The sequence below is a fragment of the Gadus macrocephalus genome, chromosome 6, assembly GCF_031168955.1.
Source record: "Gadus macrocephalus chromosome 6, ASM3116895v1".
In the NCBI taxonomy this organism is placed as follows: domain Eukaryota; kingdom Metazoa; phylum Chordata; class Actinopteri; order Gadiformes; family Gadidae; genus Gadus; species Gadus macrocephalus.
In genome coordinates, this window is record NC_082387.1 from 12,757,735 (window position 1) to 12,780,206 (window position 22,472).

At 46.1% G+C, this 22,472-nt stretch overlaps 1 protein-coding gene across 5 annotated transcripts; it reads left to right on the forward strand.

Annotated features, from left to right (window-relative positions):
• add2 (adducin 2 (beta)) lies at positions 1 to 19,641 on the forward strand. Of its 5 annotated transcripts, XM_060054200.1 has the most exons (16): positions 4,355 to 4,570; positions 4,844 to 5,079; positions 5,863 to 6,004; positions 8,204 to 8,355; positions 9,180 to 9,260; positions 9,607 to 9,756; positions 10,380 to 10,523; positions 10,936 to 11,034; positions 11,551 to 11,727; positions 12,387 to 12,650; positions 14,518 to 14,631; positions 15,293 to 15,376; positions 15,984 to 16,104; positions 17,104 to 17,235; positions 17,786 to 17,819; positions 17,984 to 18,123. In XM_060054200.1, coding segments are annotated over exons 2-16 (1,866 nt in total). In that variant the 5' UTR covers positions 4,355 to 4,570; positions 4,844 to 4,908; the 3' UTR covers positions 17,985 to 18,123. The 5 variants fall into 5 exon arrangements, with proteins under 5 accessions (XP_059910181.1, XP_059910180.1, XP_059910183.1 ...); XM_060054198.1 differs by lacking the exons at positions 4,355 to 4,570; positions 17,786 to 17,819 and adding an exon at positions 1 to 373 and having other exon boundaries at positions 17,984 to 19,641; XM_060054197.1 differs by lacking the exon at positions 17,786 to 17,819 and having other exon boundaries at positions 4,345 to 4,570; positions 17,984 to 19,641.
• The last annotated feature ends 2,831 nt before the right edge of the window (positions 19,642 to 22,472 follow it).

The following is a 22,472-nucleotide window of genomic DNA, read 5'->3' on the forward strand; positions in this document are numbered from 1 at the left end:
GAACACGTTATTTATATCGACGCGGAGTAACCTATAGTTGCACCAAAATATTGCAAGATAAATAACATTTAGGATTCTGTAGAGATTGATTCACAAGTTTACTCTGAACTCCTGAGTCAGCCTTTGCGCATCTCATCTGCTCAAGCGAGAGTCGCAGGTTTTGACGGTCTGCAGGCGTGGCAGTGGGCTGGTCCATGCGCGACCATGAAAAACACCAGGCTGCATGGACTTGGCTCATGAGGCCTTGGTAATAGGGTGACAAAAGAATCATTTTCTTAAAATATCATTTTGTGAGGGAGAGACCGGTTATACAAACTCAAGACGTGGGTGTGACCTGCATCCGCAGAGAATAGCGTGCTAAGGATGCACTAAGGTAAGCACATTGCCTTTTCAATGTGTTTTTCTAATTAAGCGAATCCACTGCGTTTAATGGGACGTTCCTGCATGGCGGCGCGTGCTGGGAGTCTATTCTCAATTTACCATCCGATGAATAACTGTATAGCTTTATAAATGGATATTTACTTAATTCCTGGAGGAATAAGCGTATAGCCCATCCCTGTTCATTCTGATGTATACACAACAGAAAAAAGTGCAATATGCAATGCATCATGAGCATCCAGCTATGGCCTGGTTATATTGCCATGCCACCGTGCCTTGTTCACAGTGGATTATCGAGAACGTATATTCACATTCTAATTTTGGTCATTCAAGTACTACCTCCCGTAGCCTTTTTATTCGAATATATCTGAATAACCATAATCGGTCTGAACAACCCTCTGGTCGCGTTTAAACTGCTTACAACGTAGCTTTTGGTGTATTTGCAAGGTGCCTTCTAGTGTTCGGTCATGGTCACGACCTCACGTTTTATTGTTTTATGGTCGTATTTATTTAAATCGGACATATGATCTTGTTCAAATGCATCGTTATGCGTCGTTATTTTGGATAACGGAATATGTGTTTAGCTTCTGCCGCTAAAAGAGCACTGCTGGTCGTTGGCAGATTGCGGGTGGCCATTGCCAGCGCCTCCCCATACTCGGTACTGATGTTGCAGCGCTGAACCGGTGTTGCTAGGCAGCCATATAGACTACCATCCGAATAGATGAACGGGAGACGCTCTGGGCATATAAAAGGCTCGAAATAGTCTCATAAAACAATATTGAAGTAGGCCTACAAGACATTTGGAGCGGCAATGTCCATACGATATTAGACTTGATTGTATATTGGTGATACTTGGTGAAATACATGGTGAAATGGTGTTTAAGTCAGTGGTGAAGGTTTCAGTTTTGTCCCACCAGCTCCACAAGGTTCAAATGTATGCATCATTCATTTACAGCGTCGGTTGTAGCCTACTCGGGTTCGGTTTGTAATGTATATTGTCAGTCCATTTTATATCTGTGATCGTGAATAAGATTTGACCATGTGTAATCATTAGCGCTAGTAGACTAGACTGTAAGAGAAATGGGGCTAAATTCATATATATATATGTCCATTAGAGTGGGAGAGTGTCGTAGTAGGATATTGTAGCGTATTGTTATCATGTAACTTGTTGTTAAACTGACACCATCATGGTCGTGAGTGGTTGGACATGGTCTGTGTTACCATGGAGCCAAATTTCCCTCCTTTGCGGTCAATACGTACTACGTCGCTTTACTATGAGCTTTTATGGCTGCATACAGTGTTAGAATAATTTTTAATGCGTAGTCTTCCTCACCAACAATTCTTCAGAAATGTAGATTGTGTGTCGTGATTGCTGTCACCCTCAGACGCTTTGGTGTGTGTGTGTGTGTGTGTGTGTGTGTGTGTGTGTGTGTGTGTGTGTGTGTGTGTGTGTGTGTGCGTGCTTGTGTGTTGAGATTGCTCCAATGTCTTCACAAAGCGTGTTTTCCACACTGATGTGCAGAGTAGAGGAGGTTCTGAATACACTTGTCATTCAGACTTTGGTAAAAAAGTTTCTGATCGCAGCTCATAAATCCTTTCAAAACAGAAATACGGGAATAGGGAATACACCTGAGAAGAGCTCGGCACTAGACATAATCAATGTTGACTCGTTAGAAAGTGGCTGCATAATTAGCATCCACTGACTAGCCGTTAGGGCCTTAGCACTGATGAAATTGGTGCCAGAAAGGAGCGATCCTGAGTTACTTATGTAATTATACTCCTGACGTCTGTCGGCTGGATACTGAGCTCTCAGACACAGGAAACAGGGCTGAACCAGGAGTGGGTGCATTTGCTGAGATCAATAAAATCATACACAAGGGAATAATCGTCCTGGGTTTACTTTATATTGTAATGCCTGCACCTTTCGAATATCCGGATGGAGTCCAAGCAATTTGTGTGTTGGTGTGTGTGTGTGTGTGTGTGTCATTCCTGGAACCAATAAACAAACAAAACGATGAATGAGTGACTGGTGTATTCGGTTTGAGCATATCATTATTATTTGAGTATTCAATATGCTTTGGGGATTCAGAGTGGTGACAGAAATGTATACATCCGTGTTATTACAGGCATTGCTTCTTCAGCAAAGTCAAATTGTATGAAACTACACACGCAAGTTACCAAGTCTGTCTAAATGTTTCTAATTCAACTCGTGTACTTGTGCCATGCATGGTACAGTTTATACCTCTGTTTGGGTAACATGCCAATGAAACAGCCAACCGCTGTTTAGAACAAACTACAATGTGGAATAGTCCCCCTATAATTATCTTATTTCAATCTGCCTTTTACTGATATCTTCCTGACTTCACACTATACCTTCAAAGCACATATTTACAGGCGTGTGGTATTAACAACTCTAGCCTAGGGACTACAGTTAAATTAGCTTATAGCTATCTCTGGTGCAATATATGAATTGTGCACCGTCCTTGGGATATAAACATATAAATATATAAAAATAATGCAGCAGTATAATCAATTGAATAAACCATTCATAAATGGGAGAGTTGAAACGCAAGGATTAGCCCGTTGGTTAGCATTGAAGGTTGTAATCCTAGACAGCGGGGCTGTCTGTCTCTTTAAGCGTGGCAGGAGCCCAGGGATGAGGCTGGGGCCAGGAGCCAGCAGGATGAGAGATCCTCTTTCTTCCCGGTCTCCTAGGAGGGACCAGGGGCAAGGTGTTGATGATGCGGCCGGCCCGGCCAGCGGGGCCAAGGTGGAGGGACGGTGGTGGAGTGGGTGGGTTCAATAGTCAGACAATGACCGCCTCCCACCCTCCTCCACCTGTCATTATGACTCTCCCGAGAGACACACACTCTCCATCTGCTGCCTTTCTGCAGCTGGGGTCTCTCTCTCTCTCTCTCTCTCTCTCTGTCTCTGTCTCTCTCTGTCTTTCAAGCTCTCTTTCTCTCTGTCTGTCTTTCAAACTCTCTCTTTCTCTGTCTGTCTTTCTCTGTCTGTCTCTTTCTCTGTCTGTCTTTCTCTCTTTCTACCTCCCTCTCTGTCTGTCTGTCTATCTGTCTATCTGTATGTCCCTCTTCTCTGTCCCTCTCTCGCCTTCTCTTCTCTCTTCCGGTCTCTCCATGTCTCCCTCTTTCGCTTGCTCTCTCAATTCAATGAATAGCATTTACATTCAAATTGCTTCATTGTCATATGACAAATGCATTTACAACATAAAATGACATGCATAATAATATCAAAAGTATTCAGCTGTACTGCAGGTCTTGAATCAGCTGACAGAGGAGGAGATACATGTGCTGAAAGAAATCGAGGCGTCTAAATAGTTTTGCTACTTCTGTGTTCTTATTAACACAGCTTATTGGTATTCTCGCAGCTTGTGGGAAAACTTGAATTTCAACAATTAGGGCATGAAGCCATTCTTGTTAAGAAGCAAACACTCACAGCATACAGAGGAGTACGCTTTGAGAGGGCAACCAGAGGGAAGCGGAGCTCATCTAAACTGCTGACTCACTGAATGTCATTCCATTCAATGGATGGTGTGGTTTGAAATTAGATTGAAGATCCGGGAACTCTAGCGGAGGAAGTGAACAGTAAAACGTATGCAAACACTGCATTATTAATTCACCATCATGCCGGAAACTTTACTAGCGTTTGTGTGTGTGTGCATGTGTGTCTGTGCGTTTGTGTGTACAACTGAAGCCTTTTTTCCTGTAGAAACATACAGACACACAACAATTCAGGATCTTTTAGAGGATCTTCCAACGCCAATTACAGTATATGGCAAATAGATGGATACGGAACGGTATGTTTGGGTGTGGTATCCATGGAAACATGTCAACGCTAGCCTGGAAGATGTGTTGATCGGAGATAGCCCGGTAGAGAGGGTGTAGAGGGTCTCACAGGGGGCTTATCAAGCCTTTACAGAGGTGCGTGCACGCTTGCGTGTCCACGTATCGGTGCTGGAGGGACAGTTTGGTTAGTTTCTCGGGGAGTGGCCCGAGCTGAAGACTGTAACTGTAAGCCGCTTGCCTCGTCTCTCGTTACTGGCAGCGAAACATTAGTGAACTTCCTGTTGTTGTGTATGTTTGTTTGTCTCAATGTGTGCTGCTGATAGTGCCTCTTACTGCTTAATGCTGTGCGTATGGAGTGCAGCACACTTAATGCATTGGAATGAGTGGTAAGTGATGTGGTTTTTATATTCAGACGACTAGTGGCTCAAAATATTAACAGAAATATTGCTGCTGCTGAAATATAACTTTGGTTATTTGTATACATTTTTTAAATGGTTTAAATTCTCTTAGAAATATTGTTTCCAATACGTATCTGTCAAAATACTTCCAACAGATTAGTATAACAGGGCACATACTGGTTAAGTACATTTCCAGGGAAGGGCTGTTTGGTGGAGGTTTGCGGTGTGTTTCGTTAACCTGGTTCCGTTTCCTGCCCACAGCCGTCTCCCTCTGCCCCACCCATTGGTTCCAAGTCCCCGCGGAGACTCTGAGAAAGCGGTAGAGGATGAGCAAGTCCCCCACACCCAAGGGCACTCCGGTGCAGCGTAGCCCCAGCGACGGGCTCCCCGACGGGCTCACCGATGGACTCCCCGAGGGCCTCGTGTCCCCCGGACACTCCACCCCCGGCTCAGGGCCGCAGCATAAGAAACGCATCTCCAGCCTACTGCAGAGCCCGGTGAGAGAGAGAGAGAGAGAGAGAGAGAGAGAGAGAGAGAGAGAGAGAGAGAGAGAGAGAGAGAGAGAGAGAGAGAGAGAGAGAGAGAGAGAGAGAGAGAGAGAGAGAGAGAGAGAGAGAGAGAGAGAGAGAGAGAGAGAGAGAGAGAGAGAGAGAGAGAGAGAGAGAGAGAGAGAGAGAGAGAGAGAGAGAGCTGCACTTCCAGCTATATTTAATCTCTCTGGACCATCTGATCATAGAACATTTCTCTTTCTCTCGCTCTCGCTCGTCCATTGCTCTCTTGTCCACTCACTGCTCTCCGTGTTTATCCCAGCTCAACAGATCTATTTTTTTAATCTTCTTTCAGCCACTAGTTGACAGCTGTGGCTGCAGACATCAATTATAAGCTAGTCCGTTCAATGTAAAAACCTGTGAGGCAGCTGTAAATATAGTGTGTCCGTTTTGTGTGTGTGGGGTGAGGTGTAGCTAGCTAGGAATGCACATGAGCTGGTATTAGTGTACCCTTCCTAAAATATATTTGTGCATTTTGTTATTTGTGTGCGTGTGTGTGTTTATTTTTATGTGTGTGTGTGTGTGTTTGTTCCTGTTTGTGTGTCCGTGTTTGTATGTGTGTGTGTGTGTGTGTGTGTGTGTGTGTGTGTGTGTGTGTGTGTGTGTGTGTGTGTGTGTGTATCTACGTGTGTGTGTGTGTGTGTGTGCGCGTGCTTTCGTGTGTGTTTCTGTGTGTGTGTGTGTGTGTGTGTGTGTGTGCCTGTGTGTGCGTGTGTGTGTGTGTGCGTGCAGTCCTTCCGGGAGGAGCTGGACGTGCTGATCCAGGAGCATGTGAAGAAGGGAGGAAGCTCCTCAAACCTGTGGGCCCTGCGGCAGCTGGCCGACTTCATGGCCTCGCACGGATCCCCCGCCGCCCTCACCGCCTCGCCCTCAAGTAAGACCCCGCAAAACATGTGTGGCCCAGTACTGGGTCAAAATAGACCTTAGCATGGTCAGTATAGACCTGTACTGGGTCGAAGTAGACCAGTACTGGGTCAAAATAGACCTTAGCATGGTCAGTATAGATCTGTACTGGGTCGAAGTAGACCAGTACTGGGTCAAAATAGACCTTAGCATGGTCAGTACAGACCTGTACTGGGTCGAAGTAGACCTGTACATGGTCAGTATAGACCTGTACTGGGTCAAAATAGACCTGTACATGGTCAGTATAGACCTGTACTGGGTCAAAATAGACTTGTACATGGTCAGTATAGACCCATACAGGATCAAAAGGATCTTAACATGGTCAATATAGACCTGGACATGGTCAATATAGACCTTTACATGGTCAATACAGACCTTCACATGGACAATATAGTATGTACATTCAGAAGTAGGACAATCAACGCAATCTGCTGCTCACTCAGTCCAGAAACCTGGAGAAAATAGCATTAATAGCAATGAACAATCTAGTTTCTAGATACTTGTCTTTAAAAATAAAGATTTGTCTGCTAAATTGACTAGTAGTATAGTAAATATTATGTTCTACCACTAACAGCGAATTAACTCATAATATAAACTATGGAGAGAGGTGCTGCTAAGAGACTCATTATAATAGTAAATGAAAAATCAGCAGAGTAAGTAACTCTTGATGGTGGTTAATTTACCGGCTGGGTGATTTGTCTGGCTGGAGGATTTGTCTGGCAGGCTGCTTGCTGCTGTGTTGGACCTTATAGCTCCATGACTTTGCAGTATTGTTAAAGGACTGCAGCTGCCCGCTTCAAGTGAAACAATCATCGTCTCAATTACTTTAATACATTTTTATTTTTGCTTTGAACACATACAAGTACTTAATCAGAAGTACTAATCAGTACTAAAGTACTGATTGTGTAATTGTTACAGTTTATAATGATCCATTCAGTGTGTTTTGTTTTTTAAGAAATAGAACATTTGATTAAAATGATTTTATGTCCTTTAAAGGATTTTGAGCTCACAGTCAGAATAACACTGATAGTTTTGACAGTAATTTTGTTTCGAGTGCTTTCATTTTCAAAAAAGAAAAATCCTGTGAAACCATGTCATTAAAACACTCCTACAGCATAATTAATTGAACACACTGCTCTGGAGCACCCAGGGAGAGAGTACCCACGTTATTTGCTGACACAAATAAACAAAACAAGCAAGAATGTGTTGCTTTTATTCATGAGTTGATTCATTATTTTAGCTTGGGAAAACATGAGGCTCAGAGAAATCATAATGCCTTACATTCACTTGTTCGAACATAATCGCTGGTGAAAAATTGTAGTTGCACACTTTATCCAACTTATTTTCATAGATAATATATGATTTTATGTTTTCACTTACATTTTACACCTTTTTTTTGTTTGTACTTCTTCCATGTGTGTTTATTTTTTGGATGGTTATGCTCTAAATCTTGTTATACGTATATGCGTCCCATGCCTGGTATTCATTGTAGAGAAAGACCATGTTATACTGTATATTGGAAGTAGAACACTTTGACTCATTGTGTTTCATCCATCCAATCCATCCCCCCCCCCCTCTCTCTCTCTCTCTCACTCTCGCTCTCTCTTTCTCGCTCCCTTATCATTTCCTCTTTCCCTCCCTCCTCTCTCTCTATCTCCCCCCTCTCCCTATCCCTCCTCTCTCTCTTTCTCACCCCATCTCACTTATCCCCCCCTTTCCCTCTCCCCCCTTCCCTATCTCTCACCCCTTCTCTCTCATTCCTCTCTCTCTCTCTCTCTCTCTCTCTCTCTCTCTCTCTCTCTCTCTCTCTCTCTCTCGTTCTCACCCTTCAATCTCATTCCCCCCCTTCTCTCTCTCTCTCTCTCTCTCTCTCTCTCTCTCTCTCTCTCTCTCTCTCTCTCTCTCTCTCTCTCTCTCTCTCTCATTCCCTCCCTCTCTCTCTCTTATCACCCCTTCTCTCATTCCCCCCTCTCCCCTTCCCTCTCGCTCTCTCTTATCACCCCTTCTCTCATTCCCCCCTCTCCCCTTCCCTCTCGCTCTCTCTTTCACCCCTTCTCTTTCATTCCCCCCTCTCCCTCTCTCCCCTTCCCTCTCGCTCTCTCTTTCACCCCTTCTCTTTCATTCCCCCCTCTCCCTCTCCCCCCCATCCCTCTCTCTCCCCCACCCTCAGACATGATGATGGTGACGCCCATCAACGACCTGCAGGGCTCCGAGACCAGCGGCCTGGTGAAGGGCGAGCGGCTGATGCGCTGCAAGCTGGCCAGCGTCCACCGCCTCTATGACCTCTTCGGCTGGGCCAGCCTCAACCAAAGCTGCCTTACCGTCAGTGAACGCATTGTTGTTGTCATGGCTACATGAGCCATGTGGAGGCTGTTGTTCTTTACCTTTCAGCTTTACACATTGCTGATATAGCTTGAGCTAGGCCAGCATATTAACATATGTTATGCCTCTAAACTAATATTTATAAGGAAAATGAACTTTTGATTGGGTTTAGTATTTTCTTCAAACATGACGCAATGAGGATAGTCAAGTAGTTAATATAACACTCATAAGGACCATTACAATTTCAATGTATTTATATTAGAGCTGTCAGTTAAACACGTTATTAACGGCGTTAACGCAAACCAATTTTAACGGCGTTAAGAAATTTATCGCGCGATTAACGCAATTATTTTATAAAAAAAAAAAAAAATTGCGTTTTTTTTTTTTTCTTTGGCTCAAAACAAAGAAGCAGTAGCCTGACTGCTATGTTCAAATGACATTTTTTCAAAGCAGTCCTTTAATTGCACTATAGGCTCTTTTTTTGTATCGTCCTGTTTTGATCAGTATATGCCAATGTTGTTATCAATAAAAAATCATTTGCACAAGGCAAGCCGATACACTTCACCATGTTGATAAGAGAATTAAAATGAGAAGAATTATGGGACAAAAAAATCAAGGGATATTTAGCATAGAAAAATAATTTGCGATTAATCGTGAGTTAACTATGACATTAATGCGATTAATCACGATTAAATATTTTAATCGCTTGACAGCTCTAATTTATATATTTCTCTCTCTCTCTCTCTCTCTCTCTCTCTCTCTCTCTCTCTCTCTCTGATGAACATGTCTCTACTACTGCTGACTGGCGGGCGTTTCTGCAATAGCTCCGTGTGAGCAAGGAGCAGGAGCACTTCCTGGTGATGCCCGAGGGCCTGGCGTACTCTGAGGTCACTTCCTCCAGCCTGGTGAGTCCCCCACGCTCTGTTATCTGACCTTATCTTCCTGAAACAAGAGGAAAATCAAAAAAAATATATATAGGAATTTATATATTTTTAGATTCAAATAAATAAAGACAATAGACTGGTATACGTCTAAGGTTTAAATCTTGGATGCCTATTTTCAGCTAAATATATTTAAGTTTGTGATGAACCTCTTTTCGGTCTAAGCTTATAACTTGAGTCTTTCAATCAACTGTTTCTGAGTAGACTGTAATTAATAGAGCACCAAAACAATGGTTAACGCAGCATCTCATTCATCGGTAGCTAGTGAGAGTGAATGTGACCAGGGAAGGTAACCCTGTTGGCTCCCCAGGTGAAGGTGAACATTGTGGGGGAAGTGGTGGACGGCGGCAGCACCTCCCTGGGAGTGGACACGGACCGCTTCGGCCTGCACTCGGCCATCTACTCGGCCCGGCCGGACGTCCGCTGCCTGCTGCACCTGCACACCCCGGCCACCGCCGCGGTGAGTCCAGCGGACGTCCTCTAGTCCAGACCCACTCGTCCACGCTGTTTGTCCCAGCATGCATTGTGGCAGCAAAGGGCTGCTTCACAAGAGGGGTTTAAGGTTGTTGAAGGAATACTATAATGTAAAATATTATGAATACATAATAATTATAATTATATTTAATAATTTGTAAAAGGATCTTGCAATCAAATTGTACGAGTTTTTTTCTGTCATGGCACCTTTTTACTTTGTTGTTTCCTCAGAAGGGAACTTGACATCGTTTATAACCGCTGATGAGCCTATTTGTATCTCACACATATCTAATATCTCGGATGTATCATGTCTCACCTGACATTTAATATATTTAATCCATTTTGATTATTCTTCCGCTGTAAGAACTTTCAGCTTTTATGATTCGAAAAAAAACACAAAATGCACAATATTGTGTCACTGTTCCCGGGCGATCACATCTAAACACGTGCCTGATACCCGTCTACTGACAACCACCATCAATACTCCACCTAGTTACCAGATCAGGTGCGAGGCATTGGCTTTTCCCCTCGCAGGAAGTAACCAACTTTCTCCCTCTTCTCATTGGTCCACGAGCCCCGTGCCTGACCTGTCGTCCCTCCCTTGTCCAGGTGTCGGCCATGAAGTGCGGCCTGCTGCCCCTCTCCCACGAGGCACTGCTGGTGGGCGACACTGCCTACTACGACTACAACGGCCTCATGGAGGCCGAGGGTGACCGGGTGGAGCTGCAGAAGAGCCTAGGCCCCACCTGCAAGGTGAGGAGGACCCCCCCCGGGGTCCACGCGGTTCACGGGGAGGACACACAGACGCGTGGCTGTCCCGTGGACTACCGACGATACGGCGGGGCCGCAGGCCAGCCGGTGTTGGCCCCCCGCACAGAGGGCCCCTTTGTGTGGGGGATACTGATGGCTTCTTTGTAGTCTGTGGTCAGAACTAGGTCAGACTCGTCTTTATCGCTGGTTATCGTGCAATTGAGTGGTCCCGGTCACGGTACGAGAACGAGATGATTTCCAGCTGGCCAGCTGTCGGTTCAATAAAGTGAATGTTGACTTGACATTGTGCCATTATGACAGCCACCTCTACATGGTAGAAGGAGAGTGTGGTTCAGTGGGCCGCAGGGGTGGGTCTAACCCCCCTGGTTCTATAAGCGTATGGTGTTCTTCTCAGGTTCTGGTGTTGAGGAACCATGGCATTGTGGCGCTGGGAGAGTCTGTGGAAGAGGCCTTCTACACTATCTACCACATCCAGTCCGCCTGCCAGATCCAGGTACTACCCAAACAAGAACACATATACGCACGCACACACACGAACACACTCACACACACAGAGACGCACACACACACACACATCTCTGCACGAACCCACCTGCCATTCCAGGGAATAAACATACTCCTAATAAACATACTCCTTCATTCACTCATTCATATTGATTGAATGAAGCAAAGCTCTTAGTAATTGTTATGCGTTCGCCTTTATATTGCACATGATTAATTCCTCTGGCTGTAACTAGCACCTGCATCTGGAAGTGATCCTTTTAGATGCATGTCATTCATGAGAAGGTAGGGGTGAGCTTGCTATAGGATGCCCGCTGGTACACTGCGGACATTGGGGTTTGAAACCTAAACTTTCCCAATTGGGAGCCAAGCAGCCTCAACACACCACAAGCACCCCCGGTGTAGGAGTAGAGATGTGCTTCTACAGTCCCCCTCACCACCTGGCTGTCTCTGATTGGTTCAGAGCCAGGGAGGGCCTCCAGGTTGTGACAGTAGGGTGTTTGTTCAGGTGTCGGCGCTGTGTAGCGCGGGCGGCGTCCAGAACCTGATCCTGCTGGACCGGACCACCCAGAGACCCAACCCCACCGGCACCGTGGGCTGGGCCGGCTCCACCTTCGGACCCCTGACCAAGAGCCGGCTGGGGGAGCACGAGTTTGAAGCCCTCATGAGGACCATGGACAACCTGGTAGGCAACGGTTAAATCTGGTTATTTCAAAAATAGAGTTGAACGATACCCCTCATAGCCTCGAATAGAAAGGTTGGACACTCATCTATGAGTCAGTAGCAATGCACCAGGGCTGAAAGACTGTCAAAATAATATCTATTCATGGTCCCCTGTCAAATCTATCTTTATAAATCCCTCTTTCTGTTTGTTTCAGTTGCTTGTAGGGCTGCTCGATTATGGAAAAAAATCATAATCACGATTATTTTGGTCAATATTGAAAGCACGATTACTCAAACGATTATTTTTTAAATTTGAAAACAGTATTTATTTATTCAGCATGTATTTATTCAGCATGTCTCCGAAAAACCCTTAGTAACTGAGAACTTTGAAATTTTGCCCTTAAAAAAATACACAAATAATAATGCACAGATATGTATCCAGCTTTTAAAAAAAATGACGAAAACTCGATTATGTTAGTTTCGTGATCGATTAAATTCGATCAATCGCCCAGCCCTAGTTTAAATGTCACGATGTGCAGGAGGAAGAACTTGAATATTACTTTCACGGAGAAAAAATAATATTTTTGGATGCTCTGTTCCCCCGCAAGGAAACCGGGAACAAGCCGTTCTTGCGTACATCCTCCGCCCCACACAAAACCCTCCGCCTCTGTCCGTCTCCAGGGTTACCGCACCGGCTACGCCTACCGCTTCCCCGTGCAGTCGGAGCGCACGCGGACGCGCCGCGAGGTGGAGGTGCCCGCCTCGGCCATCTCCTTCAGCCACCTGGAGGAGGAGGGCGGCCTGCACCACCTGGGGCTCCAGCGGCAGCAGCCCTACGCCCAGCGGCAGCAGCAGGAGCGCAGCCGCTGGCTCAACACCCCCAACACCTACCAGAAGGTCAACCAGGAGCAGGCCAGCCCGGGCCACCACCAGCGCTCCACCACCGTAAGAAAGAGACACAGACAGAGAGAGTGTTTAGGCTCGGCTACGGTTCCACGTCGACGCAACGGGAGGACCATGCAGACGCTTCGACGCAGTCCCAAAGCTGTTTTGGTTCTGCATCGGGTTTTGGGGAGCTGATCAATCACAGCCCTTATTGCTGCGTCGCCTCCACACAAGGTTAACATCTTTGGGAGGACGCACGTCAGGCCCTTGCTGAGGATGCAAGGAGGGTGCGCAAGGACGTAATGGGTCTGTACACCCCCTTGCGTTGCGTCGACATGGAACCATAAACAGCCCTTTAGGGTTCGATAGCTGCTGAACCCAAGAGTAGAACACAGAGAAAGGACTGGAGTTGGAGTAATGCAAAGGTTTGTTTTGACCTTACCAGGGGTGAGTCATGGGGCAGGTAGGAGAGTGGGGAGCTTCAGGCTGGAGGGACTGAAGCAGGCAGGCTGGAGGTGTTGATCCGCACACAGAATAGCAACTAGTAAGTGTTAGGAGCCAGGCACGAATATCTACCACTGAAGTTCGAAGTATGAACTGGCGATGACTGCAGGGAAACCAGGTGTATTTGAAGGGGAGTTGATGAGCTGATGCATCGCAAGTGTGAACAGTTGAGTGTGACAGGGACAGCACAGAGACAGACAGGGGGTGTGACCGACACAGGGGGAGAACACACAGCACAACAGCTGTGGCTATGACAGAGAGAAGGTCTCTATGTCTTTCAACTAGGAAATGCATGCCTGGAGACATGTTCAGCACACCACATGATAACAGCGTGATACAGCATCAAGTGGAGAGCCAGGTCCTTTGGTAGAGCCGGGGTCATGTTTTAAAGGTTGTAATTTTGTTTATTTGACAAACATTACAGAACATTTAGCCTAGTCTAGCTTTTTTTCAAGTGGATGATAACCCATTCATCAGGAATGAGTAAATAAATGATGAGCTGGGATCAGCATTTCTCCTCCTGATGCCCTGGATGCTGACAAAGTGCTTGCATTTATGCACCAATCCCTCAGGGGGTGAACATACAAAGGCTCTTGATGGGGGGCTACCCCCCCCCCTACCCTCTCCTTCTCTCTTGCTCTCACTTAATTTATCCTTCTCCCTCCGTTACCCTCTCTATCGCTCTCTCTCTTGCTTGATCTGTCTCTCCCCTTCTGTTTCTCCCTTTCTTTATCTCTCTCTCTTGCTCTCAATTTGTTTATCTCTTTCTCTCCCTCTATGTTGCCCTCTCTCTATCATGCTCTCTCTCCCTCTGTTCCTCGCTCTCTCGCCTCCTCTGCATTGCAGGGAAAGCCTGCCTTCTAGTCAACAATCTCTGCAGAGCCTACCCCCTGGTGGTGGATTATATAAGCTGCATGTACACATAGTCGTTCAGAAAAACTGACATCCAGGCGAGCAGAGAGAAATTGCCTCGCTGGCAACCATGCAAAGCAAAAAAAAACTCTGAACAAAAATCTCTGATATGAGATGGCAGCTAACGAAACAATCCTCAGTTAGATTCCTGGTTCTAGGTTAAGAGAGAGACACTGGGTTGGGTGGAATGCTAAAGATGACGGGGGTGTTAGAGGAGGTGATAAAGGAATGCAGCATTCCGCCAACCAACATTTTCTGTGAAAAGATCCAATCATGATGTGATGTGTATTTGTCAGGGTTTATGAGGAGGATTGTTTCATTGACTGTTTAAAAGTGGTGAAGGTTGCCATGCTTCTGAAACATCTCATTTCAGGAATTCAACGTGTGGTGGCAAAGCCTTTGTCTCAGTGTGTCCTCCCTCAGCAGCTTGTGTTGCTATAGGGTCTTATACAGTATGACTTTTGAATAGCCTCTCTCTCTCTCTCTCTCTCTCTGACTCTCTCCCGCTCAGTGGCTGAAGGCAGAGGAAGTGACTCAGGCGGGCAGCACGTCCATCAAGATCGAGAGGAACCAGTTTGTGCCTCTGTTCACCAACCCCTCAGAGGTTCTGGAGACACGGAACAAGGTATGCCACAGTGAAGGGCTGATTATGGTCCCACATTCACGCAACACAAGGGGGTTACGGACCCGATACGTCCTTGCGGACCCTCCAGACCCTCCTTGTGTCCACCGCAAGGGCCGGACGTGCGCCTCCCAAAAATTGTAACCTTCCGTCGAGGCGACGCAGCAGCAGGAGCTGGGATTGGTCCGCCCAGTAAAACCCGACGCAGAACCAAAACGTTCACGACTGCGTCGAAGCGTCTGAGTGGTCCTTGTGTTGCGTGACGTGGGACCATAATCAGCCCTTAAAGCTCTACACTGGCCCGAGAACACTCTCTCTGTCTCTGTCTCGCTCTCTGTCTCTCTCCCACTCACTCACTCACTCACTCACTCACTCACTCACTCACTCACTCACTCACTCACTCACTCACTCACTCACTCACTCACTCACTCACTCACTCACTCACTCACTCACTCACTCACTCATTCACTCACTCTTCACTCACTCACTCACTCACTCACTCACTCACTCACTCTTCACTCTCTCACTCTCTCTCTCTCACTCACGGAAAACGTCAATAGAAATTGAGTGAAACTGCTATGTTGGACTCCCCTGTACAAATGCTAGAAAAAAGGCCAACATGAACAGCTACATTATATCTGTGCATTTCTTTCTTTCTGTTCAGATTCGTCAGCAGAACCGTCAGGACATGAAGACAGCCGGGCCTCAGTCTCAGGTCTTGGCCAGCGTCACAGAAAACTGTCCCCCGGTTAGTAACTTCAATTAATTGAGCACAGAGCAGCATTGACGAATGGCAAACAGGTAATCGTGCCACAAGAGTTATATTTGAAATACACATTTTAAACGAGTGTGATGAGTACAATTGTTTAATAATTTAAAGGTGCTGTAGGGGCTGTAAGAGAGAGGACAGAAATGCGTAGAAGAGAGAGCGATTCTGAAACAAAACTCTCTCCTCCATCCCCTCCCTACTTCTCTACCATTGAGAAGTGTTGCATGTCACACACCTGTGATAAACAGGCAAGATGGATTCTCCAAACCAATGAGGGAAGAGATGCCCTGATTGGTCAGAAATGACCCGGGAGCAGTCTTAAATCTAAACTGGCTCAAACAGACTCAGGCCTGGTCAACTCCCAACAGATATTCTCTCTTCGCAGTTCACTGCCTAATAGCTGACGGTTGGTTGGCCGCCGTTTCTATTAAATTACACTCAGATAATAGCTGTCTAATCCTACCTACAGCACCGTTAAGTTTAATAAAAACCTTTATTAGTTGACAGTGTGTCATCAATGTGTGTGTGTGTGTGTGTGTGTGTGTGTGTGTGTGTGTGTGTGTGTGTGTGTGTGTGTGTGTGTCAGTCTCCAGAGAGCCCGGTCAAACTTCCTCCGGAGCCAGAGCCCCCAAACCCCTTCAACCAGCTGACCGACAACGAGCTGGAGGAGTACCGCAAGGAGGTGCAGAGGAAGCAGGACGTCGACGGTAGGACCCGACTTCCTGTCCCACGTGCCCTTTAACAAGCTTAACGGGCTTAACGAGCCATCGCCAGCCGCTTCCCGAATCTAGTCCTGTGTGGCTTCACAGCCACACAGGACGAGTGTGGCTAGGGCGGCTTGTGGGTCTGTAGCTGGGCCCATTCACACATGTAATGGCTCGAACAGGATGGGATTTGAAACGGCTGGTGGTGCTAAGGTAACCAATCACCAATATCACACCCGCAGGGCGGCACCGTCTTCGGTGTAGCGACCTGTGTTTGCTGCCGGGCGGTTTCTAGTGCTTGGTTTCTCTTTAAGCCAGATGGCCACCACAAGCAGCTACAGAGTCCATGTAGCTGAACAATGAGACGCTTCTCCCTTAAACGCTGCCCTAACACAAAGCCGTAGCCATGCTTTATATTAGCTGTGTGCCTGATTATATGTTTTAATTGCAAAAAACTAACATCTCTATAGGACGGCCGCTAGCTTTCAAACTGCCCCTTTACTAAACTTTGTTCCTAATGGTGGTCAGCAAAGTCCTAAACCTTGTGTGCTGTGGTGTTTCTTGTTCACCTCCCTCTCTCTGTCTGCCGGACCAATCCTTATTATTCACCTCAGTCCTCCTGTGTTTATTTCCTCTGTGAGTGCATCTGTCTGTTTCTGTATTTGCACATGTCTCTGTGTGTACTTAGTGTATATTTAAACATTATGTACACATACACACTTTGTGCGCAAATACATATGTGTGTCTGTGGGCACTTGGGTCTGATCTTGTTTGTGAGGTGTGTGTGTTTAATCCTGTAACTTCGTCTTTTACGTCTTTCTGTGTCTAAATATATGTTTGTTTGTGTCTGTTATTGCTTGTGTGTGTGTGTGTGTGTGTGTGTGTGTGTGTGTGTGTGTCTTCATGTTTGTGTTTGTGTGTGTGTGTGTTTGTGTGTGTGTGTCTTCATGTTTGTGTGTGTATGTATGTATGTGTGTGTGTCGGTTCACGTTGGTGTGTCAGGGGAGGAGGAGGAGGAGGAGGAGCAGGTGGGTGACAAGGAGTCCTCTCCTGCCACCTCCCCCACTAAGGCCTCCCCCACTAAGGCCTCCCCCACCAGGGTCCCCGTGCCCAACGACCTCCCCCTGCTCCAAGGTGAGGCTGGGCGTCGAGCCCCCTGCCTGCCTCGCTCCCATCTTACGGCCCCCTCTCCCCTCTCGGCATACCGGCCCTGCCGGTTGACCAGCCGGCCTGCTTCCTAAGGCCTGTCCTTTGGCCTCATGGGCTGGCGCCTGTGCCTTCAGTACCGCTTTGATACGTCCTCATGCATTATCTGCTCTTTGGCAGCCCTGTTACTCTGTTACAACATGTTAAGGATTTTGATTGCTTCAATATTGTTTGTTTATTTGATGATAATAACAAAACTTGAAAAATAGAGTGTGTTAGAGTGAAAACCCCTCACGGGTCAAATACATCCATTTCTAAGTATCCTGACATATATCCCAAGAGCATGGTGTGACCTGGAGTAACAAAGGCTGCCGAGGTGTTATCGTGGTCCAATTTGATAAGCCCTTGTCATTTTTTCAAGCATGTTTGTAGTGACATCCACCTGTCTCCACTCCCACCCTGTGTACTTGTCTGTATGTCTGTCTGTCTGTCTGTCCCTGTGTGTCTCTTTCTCTGTCTGTCCTCTCGCCCTTTATAGGGCACTCCTCTGGTGCTAAGGTTTTGTCTTACTAGTAAGTACCGAGAAAAACATCAACAAACATCCATCCTCTCATTCTGCAAGCATGTCTGGCACATCAACAATGACCCGGTCTCCAGCTCCGCCCCCCCCCCAACCTGGCTCCACCCAATCGCATTAAAGCCGTGGCTTCTCTGTATTCTGACCCCCATCCCTCAGAAGACACAGAGACGGCGGTGGTGGCGCCGGCCGTGGTAGTGGAAAACGGCGGCGAGGAGGAGAAGCAGACGATAGAGGAGCTGGAGAAGGGCATGAAGGGCCTCTCCACCGACGAGACCACCACCACGGCCCCTTCCGCCGACCCCGCCGCCGTGCCGCCCCCCGCCGCCAAGCCACTAGGGGGCACCCCGGAGGGCTCGCCCTGCAAGAGCCCGTCCAAGAAGAAGAAGAAGTTCAAGGCGCCGTCGTTCCTGAAGAAGAGCAAGAAGCAGAAGGAGAAGGAGAAGGTGGAGGCCTGAGGCGACTTGCCTCCTCGCCGCACGACAGACCTCCACCCGGATCAGAGGGTGGAGGTCTGTCGCGGCTTGCCTCCTCGCCGCACGACAGGCCTCCACCCGGATCAGAGGGTGGAGGTCTGTCGCGGCTCGGCTCCTTGCCGCTCTACAGGCCTCCACCCGGATCAGAGGGAGTCGGGAAAAGAGTTGTCCGCCGTGTGTCTTCATCTGCCTGTGGTAGCCTATCAATGAAGGGGGGGGGGGGGGGGGGGGGGTCATCATTACAGATAGTTCACACACCATTGGCTCAGTTGTGCTGAATCACTGGGGGGCGGGGGGGATGTACAAATAGTTCCACTACTTAACTGTGATAGCCTTGACATTTCTGCTACTCATGTGGTGCTGCCTCCATACACCCACCCATACACACTCCCACCCCTGATCGGTTTCCTCTTAGCCGGTTGAGATGAACGAGGATGATTCTTTTAAATGCCTCACCGAGTTTTAATTTCGCTATTTATTTATGTATTTATTAATTTACTGTGGCACACACAGTAAACACCTTTATCCCCGCTCACTAGCACAGCAGCAGAAAGAGTAAAGTCACTAAGGCCTATATTCCCTGCAGCCCCGGTAGGTGTGCGGTTGCACCTTTGCCGTGGTCCCCAGTCCCGACCCCTTTGGGTTCCTGTCCTCTCACAGGTCCTTGCTGCCTGCAGCTCAGCCTTCTTGTTTTCCCCTTTTTGTTTTTTAACCCCAAACCCTGTGACTAACCTTTTGCTTTCCTGCACCTCTGCAACACATCCCCAATGCATCGGGCATCCTCATACATGTATAGACTAAATGCACTTGACTTGACTTACGTGTGTATATATTCACTCTGGTATGTTGCATTCACATATCACAATAGGCGTCCCCTGGCCGTGATATTACCCTTATGAGATACGTGTTGAGTCGTGTCATGTGCGCATGGTGCAGTACAACTGGAAATACACAGACACGGCTTCTCACCAGGGAGATTTCTAGGTACATGAGCCTACCCAAAGCTACATACAGCAGGACAGACTAACACAGATAAGCAACAAGCGCCCATCAAAAGACCGGTCACTCACCAAGATAACAACAGAGCCGTCCACGCAGTTTGACGTCTACTAATGGACCGTACTTAACATTCCACTTTGTCATGTTTTTTTTTTTCCAATAAACGTGTACAAAATACCTCGCAAGAGCTGTAATGATTTTTCTTTTTTTAATCACGTGGCCGTCTTTGAAGATGCTGATTTGCGATGTTTGTTCCTGGAATTATTTACTCCATATTAAAATGTACACGTGTGTGTTGCAACGTTAACATTTACCAACCATTAAAGATCAAGTCAAATTTCACCTTGTGTTCCTTTTTGTGTTCGAATATCCTTCCTATATCTTCTGTCAGGTCAATATTTGTTATGTTTACAGTTTGAATGATATAGTTGCGTCATTCAATGAAGAAGGGGTTCTACTGATTGTAGTTAGTATGGGGAGGCCGAACAGAAATATGCTGTGATATTGTAGGTAGAAATTGCTTGTGATACTGTAGATATTTGTTTAGATACATTAAGTAGAAATATGTTGTTATAGAGTAGCTATATTTTCTGATTAAGGTAGAAATGTTGTGATGCAGATGGTAGAAATATTTTGTCATACTGTATTTGGAAATATGTTGAGATACAGGAGGTAGAAAAGCTTTGTAATACACTAGTTAGAAATATGTTGAGATACAGTAGGTAGAAATATGCACATTCAATGTTAGTAAAGTAAATATGCACATTCAAGAAGTATAAAATACGGATAAAATGGATATGGATAAAATAAATGGGACTGTTTTACATATTTCTAGTATAAGCCTACTAACAAAATTAACTGAAATGTAGGACCCGACCCTCGACATTCACACTAATCACAGACACGGTAGGAAATTAACGTCATCATACCAAAGGGCTGGACAGAAATTATATTTGCCATTCATTGTAATGACCCTGTTGTTCCACAAGGTGAAGCAATGAGGAGAGAAGCTATGTGAGGACAGCATTTTGCAATTTTTAAGTATTTAAGAAGGTATGTTGAGAACAATGACCTAATTGGTCTATGGCTTTGGTGTAAGATACTTTTTCAGGTCACAGAGCACAAGTTGTCAAGCAGGAAATGTGCATTTTCTTCTCTGAAAGGTTAAACAATATGTCCATTTATATGTCAGATGCGGGGCCGGTGTAAGTACCATATTGGCTCGGCTACCAGATCGGCTCGGGGTCCGTCGTCTGCTGATTACGTCACACAATACGCTATCTACAGCTATAAGGTCTTTTAAGGCTTAAATTAAAGAGCCTGTAATGATCTTTCATTTTGAACATAGACCATTCCCAACCTATCTTTATGGATAGTTTTCTTCTAAAAAACAAAACATCCCTCGGAATCATCTTGGCTGTTAAGATAAGCCGTCCGTGTTGCCAGATTGGGCACATTTTCAGCCTGATTTGGCTACTTTGAATCACGTTAGGCTGGAAAAACGGGACACTAGACATAGGGGGTGTGTTCGAAACCGCGTACTTGCTTACTACTCCTACTAACTATGACGTCAAATTGAGTAAGCGAGAACTTAGTAAGCGAGTTTAGGTAAGCGAGTAGTATCCGAATGTCTTCTACTTCCGGAAAGATTTTGAGTAAGCATCGCTAGCTTACTAGACGTACTAAACTGCCCCAGAATGCACTGCGTCTATTCAAAAGAACAGTGGAAGCAATGGCGCTAAACGGGGAGCCGCAGCAGCAGTGCTTTTAATAATTGTTTAACAATTTTTTTAACATATCACCGCAAATCCTTAGGTTGAAGGTGTACTGTGACGTTTATATATTTATTGATAATGTTTATTAACGGCGCCCGGTCGGTAGGTTATTGACACGTCATTTGATTCACGTCATTTGAGGTGGTTAAGTAAGGACGGTCTTCTGAACGTCGATTACTCAAATGGATTACTCAATCATTATTTAAGGATTCGAGAAATAAGCCAAATATTTAGTAGGTAGTAAGCAGTAAGCAAGTAGGCGGTTTCGAACACACCCATAGACCTACTCGTGCTCACACATGTGCTCGCTGTTGCCTCTTGGTTGCTATGACTACAGCCAGAGCTACAGCACAAAACAGCCAATCACAACTGTCCGACGTACAGCCAATCACAATGTACGCCCATTCAAGCGTACAGCCAATGATATTGTGTAACGTAATCAGCAGACGACGGACCCCGAGCCGATCTGGTAGCCGAGCCAATATGGGACTCTCTAAATCGACGCCACTTCGACCTGGGCGGGACTTTACGTCCTACGTCACTCGCTATGGGTTTGCATGTGTGCGCGTAGCCGTTTTTCTCAGGGATCTGTGCACAACTCCCTTGCACTACAGATTACGAGCGTCAGTGTCGTACGCGATGGAGGGTGGGTGACATTCCTACAGTCTGTGATGATAGGCTATATTTCTACAAATGACTTACTATTACTAGCGATTAACATGACGAAACAACACGAACTAAGCTAACATTAGACTATAGCCATACCAGATAACGCCATACCAGCTAACCCTAACTATTTATATTAAACTCAACCATTTTGCAACAGGCAACTGTTTGTTGGTGCGTCTTATTGCTTCCCACGTCTGCGTCTGCGTCTGCGTCTGCGTCTGCGTCTGCATCTTTCCCACTCCTGGCTAATAGTTTCAGCTTTTGTACTGTATATCAGAAATGATCACCCTGTACCACACTGCTGACTTGTTGATGTTTTGTGAGCACTCACGCATTTCTCTAGGTATCTTAAGTTTCCTACTGGAGTCATCAAAACTTTGGACTTTGTTATTGTAAGAAATATTGTGTTGCAAAAACACTTTGTGTCTTACCCTTAGCGTTACCCTAACCTTAACCCCAGTAACATTTCTATATCATAAACTACAAGTTACGCAAAATGGCATACAAACATCCAGTCCAATATGAAAGAAAAAAGCTAGCTTCATTAAGGAATCGAACCCCTTATCACTGCATTAATGAGTTGTTCTCTGACCACTAACCCATCAGGTCTTAGTACATGCGATTCAAGAGTTAACCACTTGACAATCTTTAAACTTCGGTTGCCTAGAAATTGTAAAGACAGTGATGTGTGTACATTGTGCGAGTATCCGTCACTTGCGATGTGTGTGC

What these genes read in the sequence shown, in the direction of transcription:
- add2 (XM_060054198.1), top strand. Translation starts at nt 4,909, where the DNA reads ATGAGCAAGTCCCCCACACCCAAGGGCACTCCGGTGCAGCGTAGCCCC. An exon ending in AGGTCACTTCCTCCAGCCTG is followed by an intron (nt 9,261 to 9,606) that starts GTGAGTCCCCCA and finishes TTGGCTCCCCAG; the next exon opens with GTGAAGGTGAACATTGTGGG. An exon ending in GCCTAGGCCCCACCTGCAAG is followed by an intron (nt 10,524 to 10,935) that starts GTGAGGAGGACC and finishes TGTTCTTCTCAG; the next exon opens with GTTCTGGTGTTGAGGAACCA.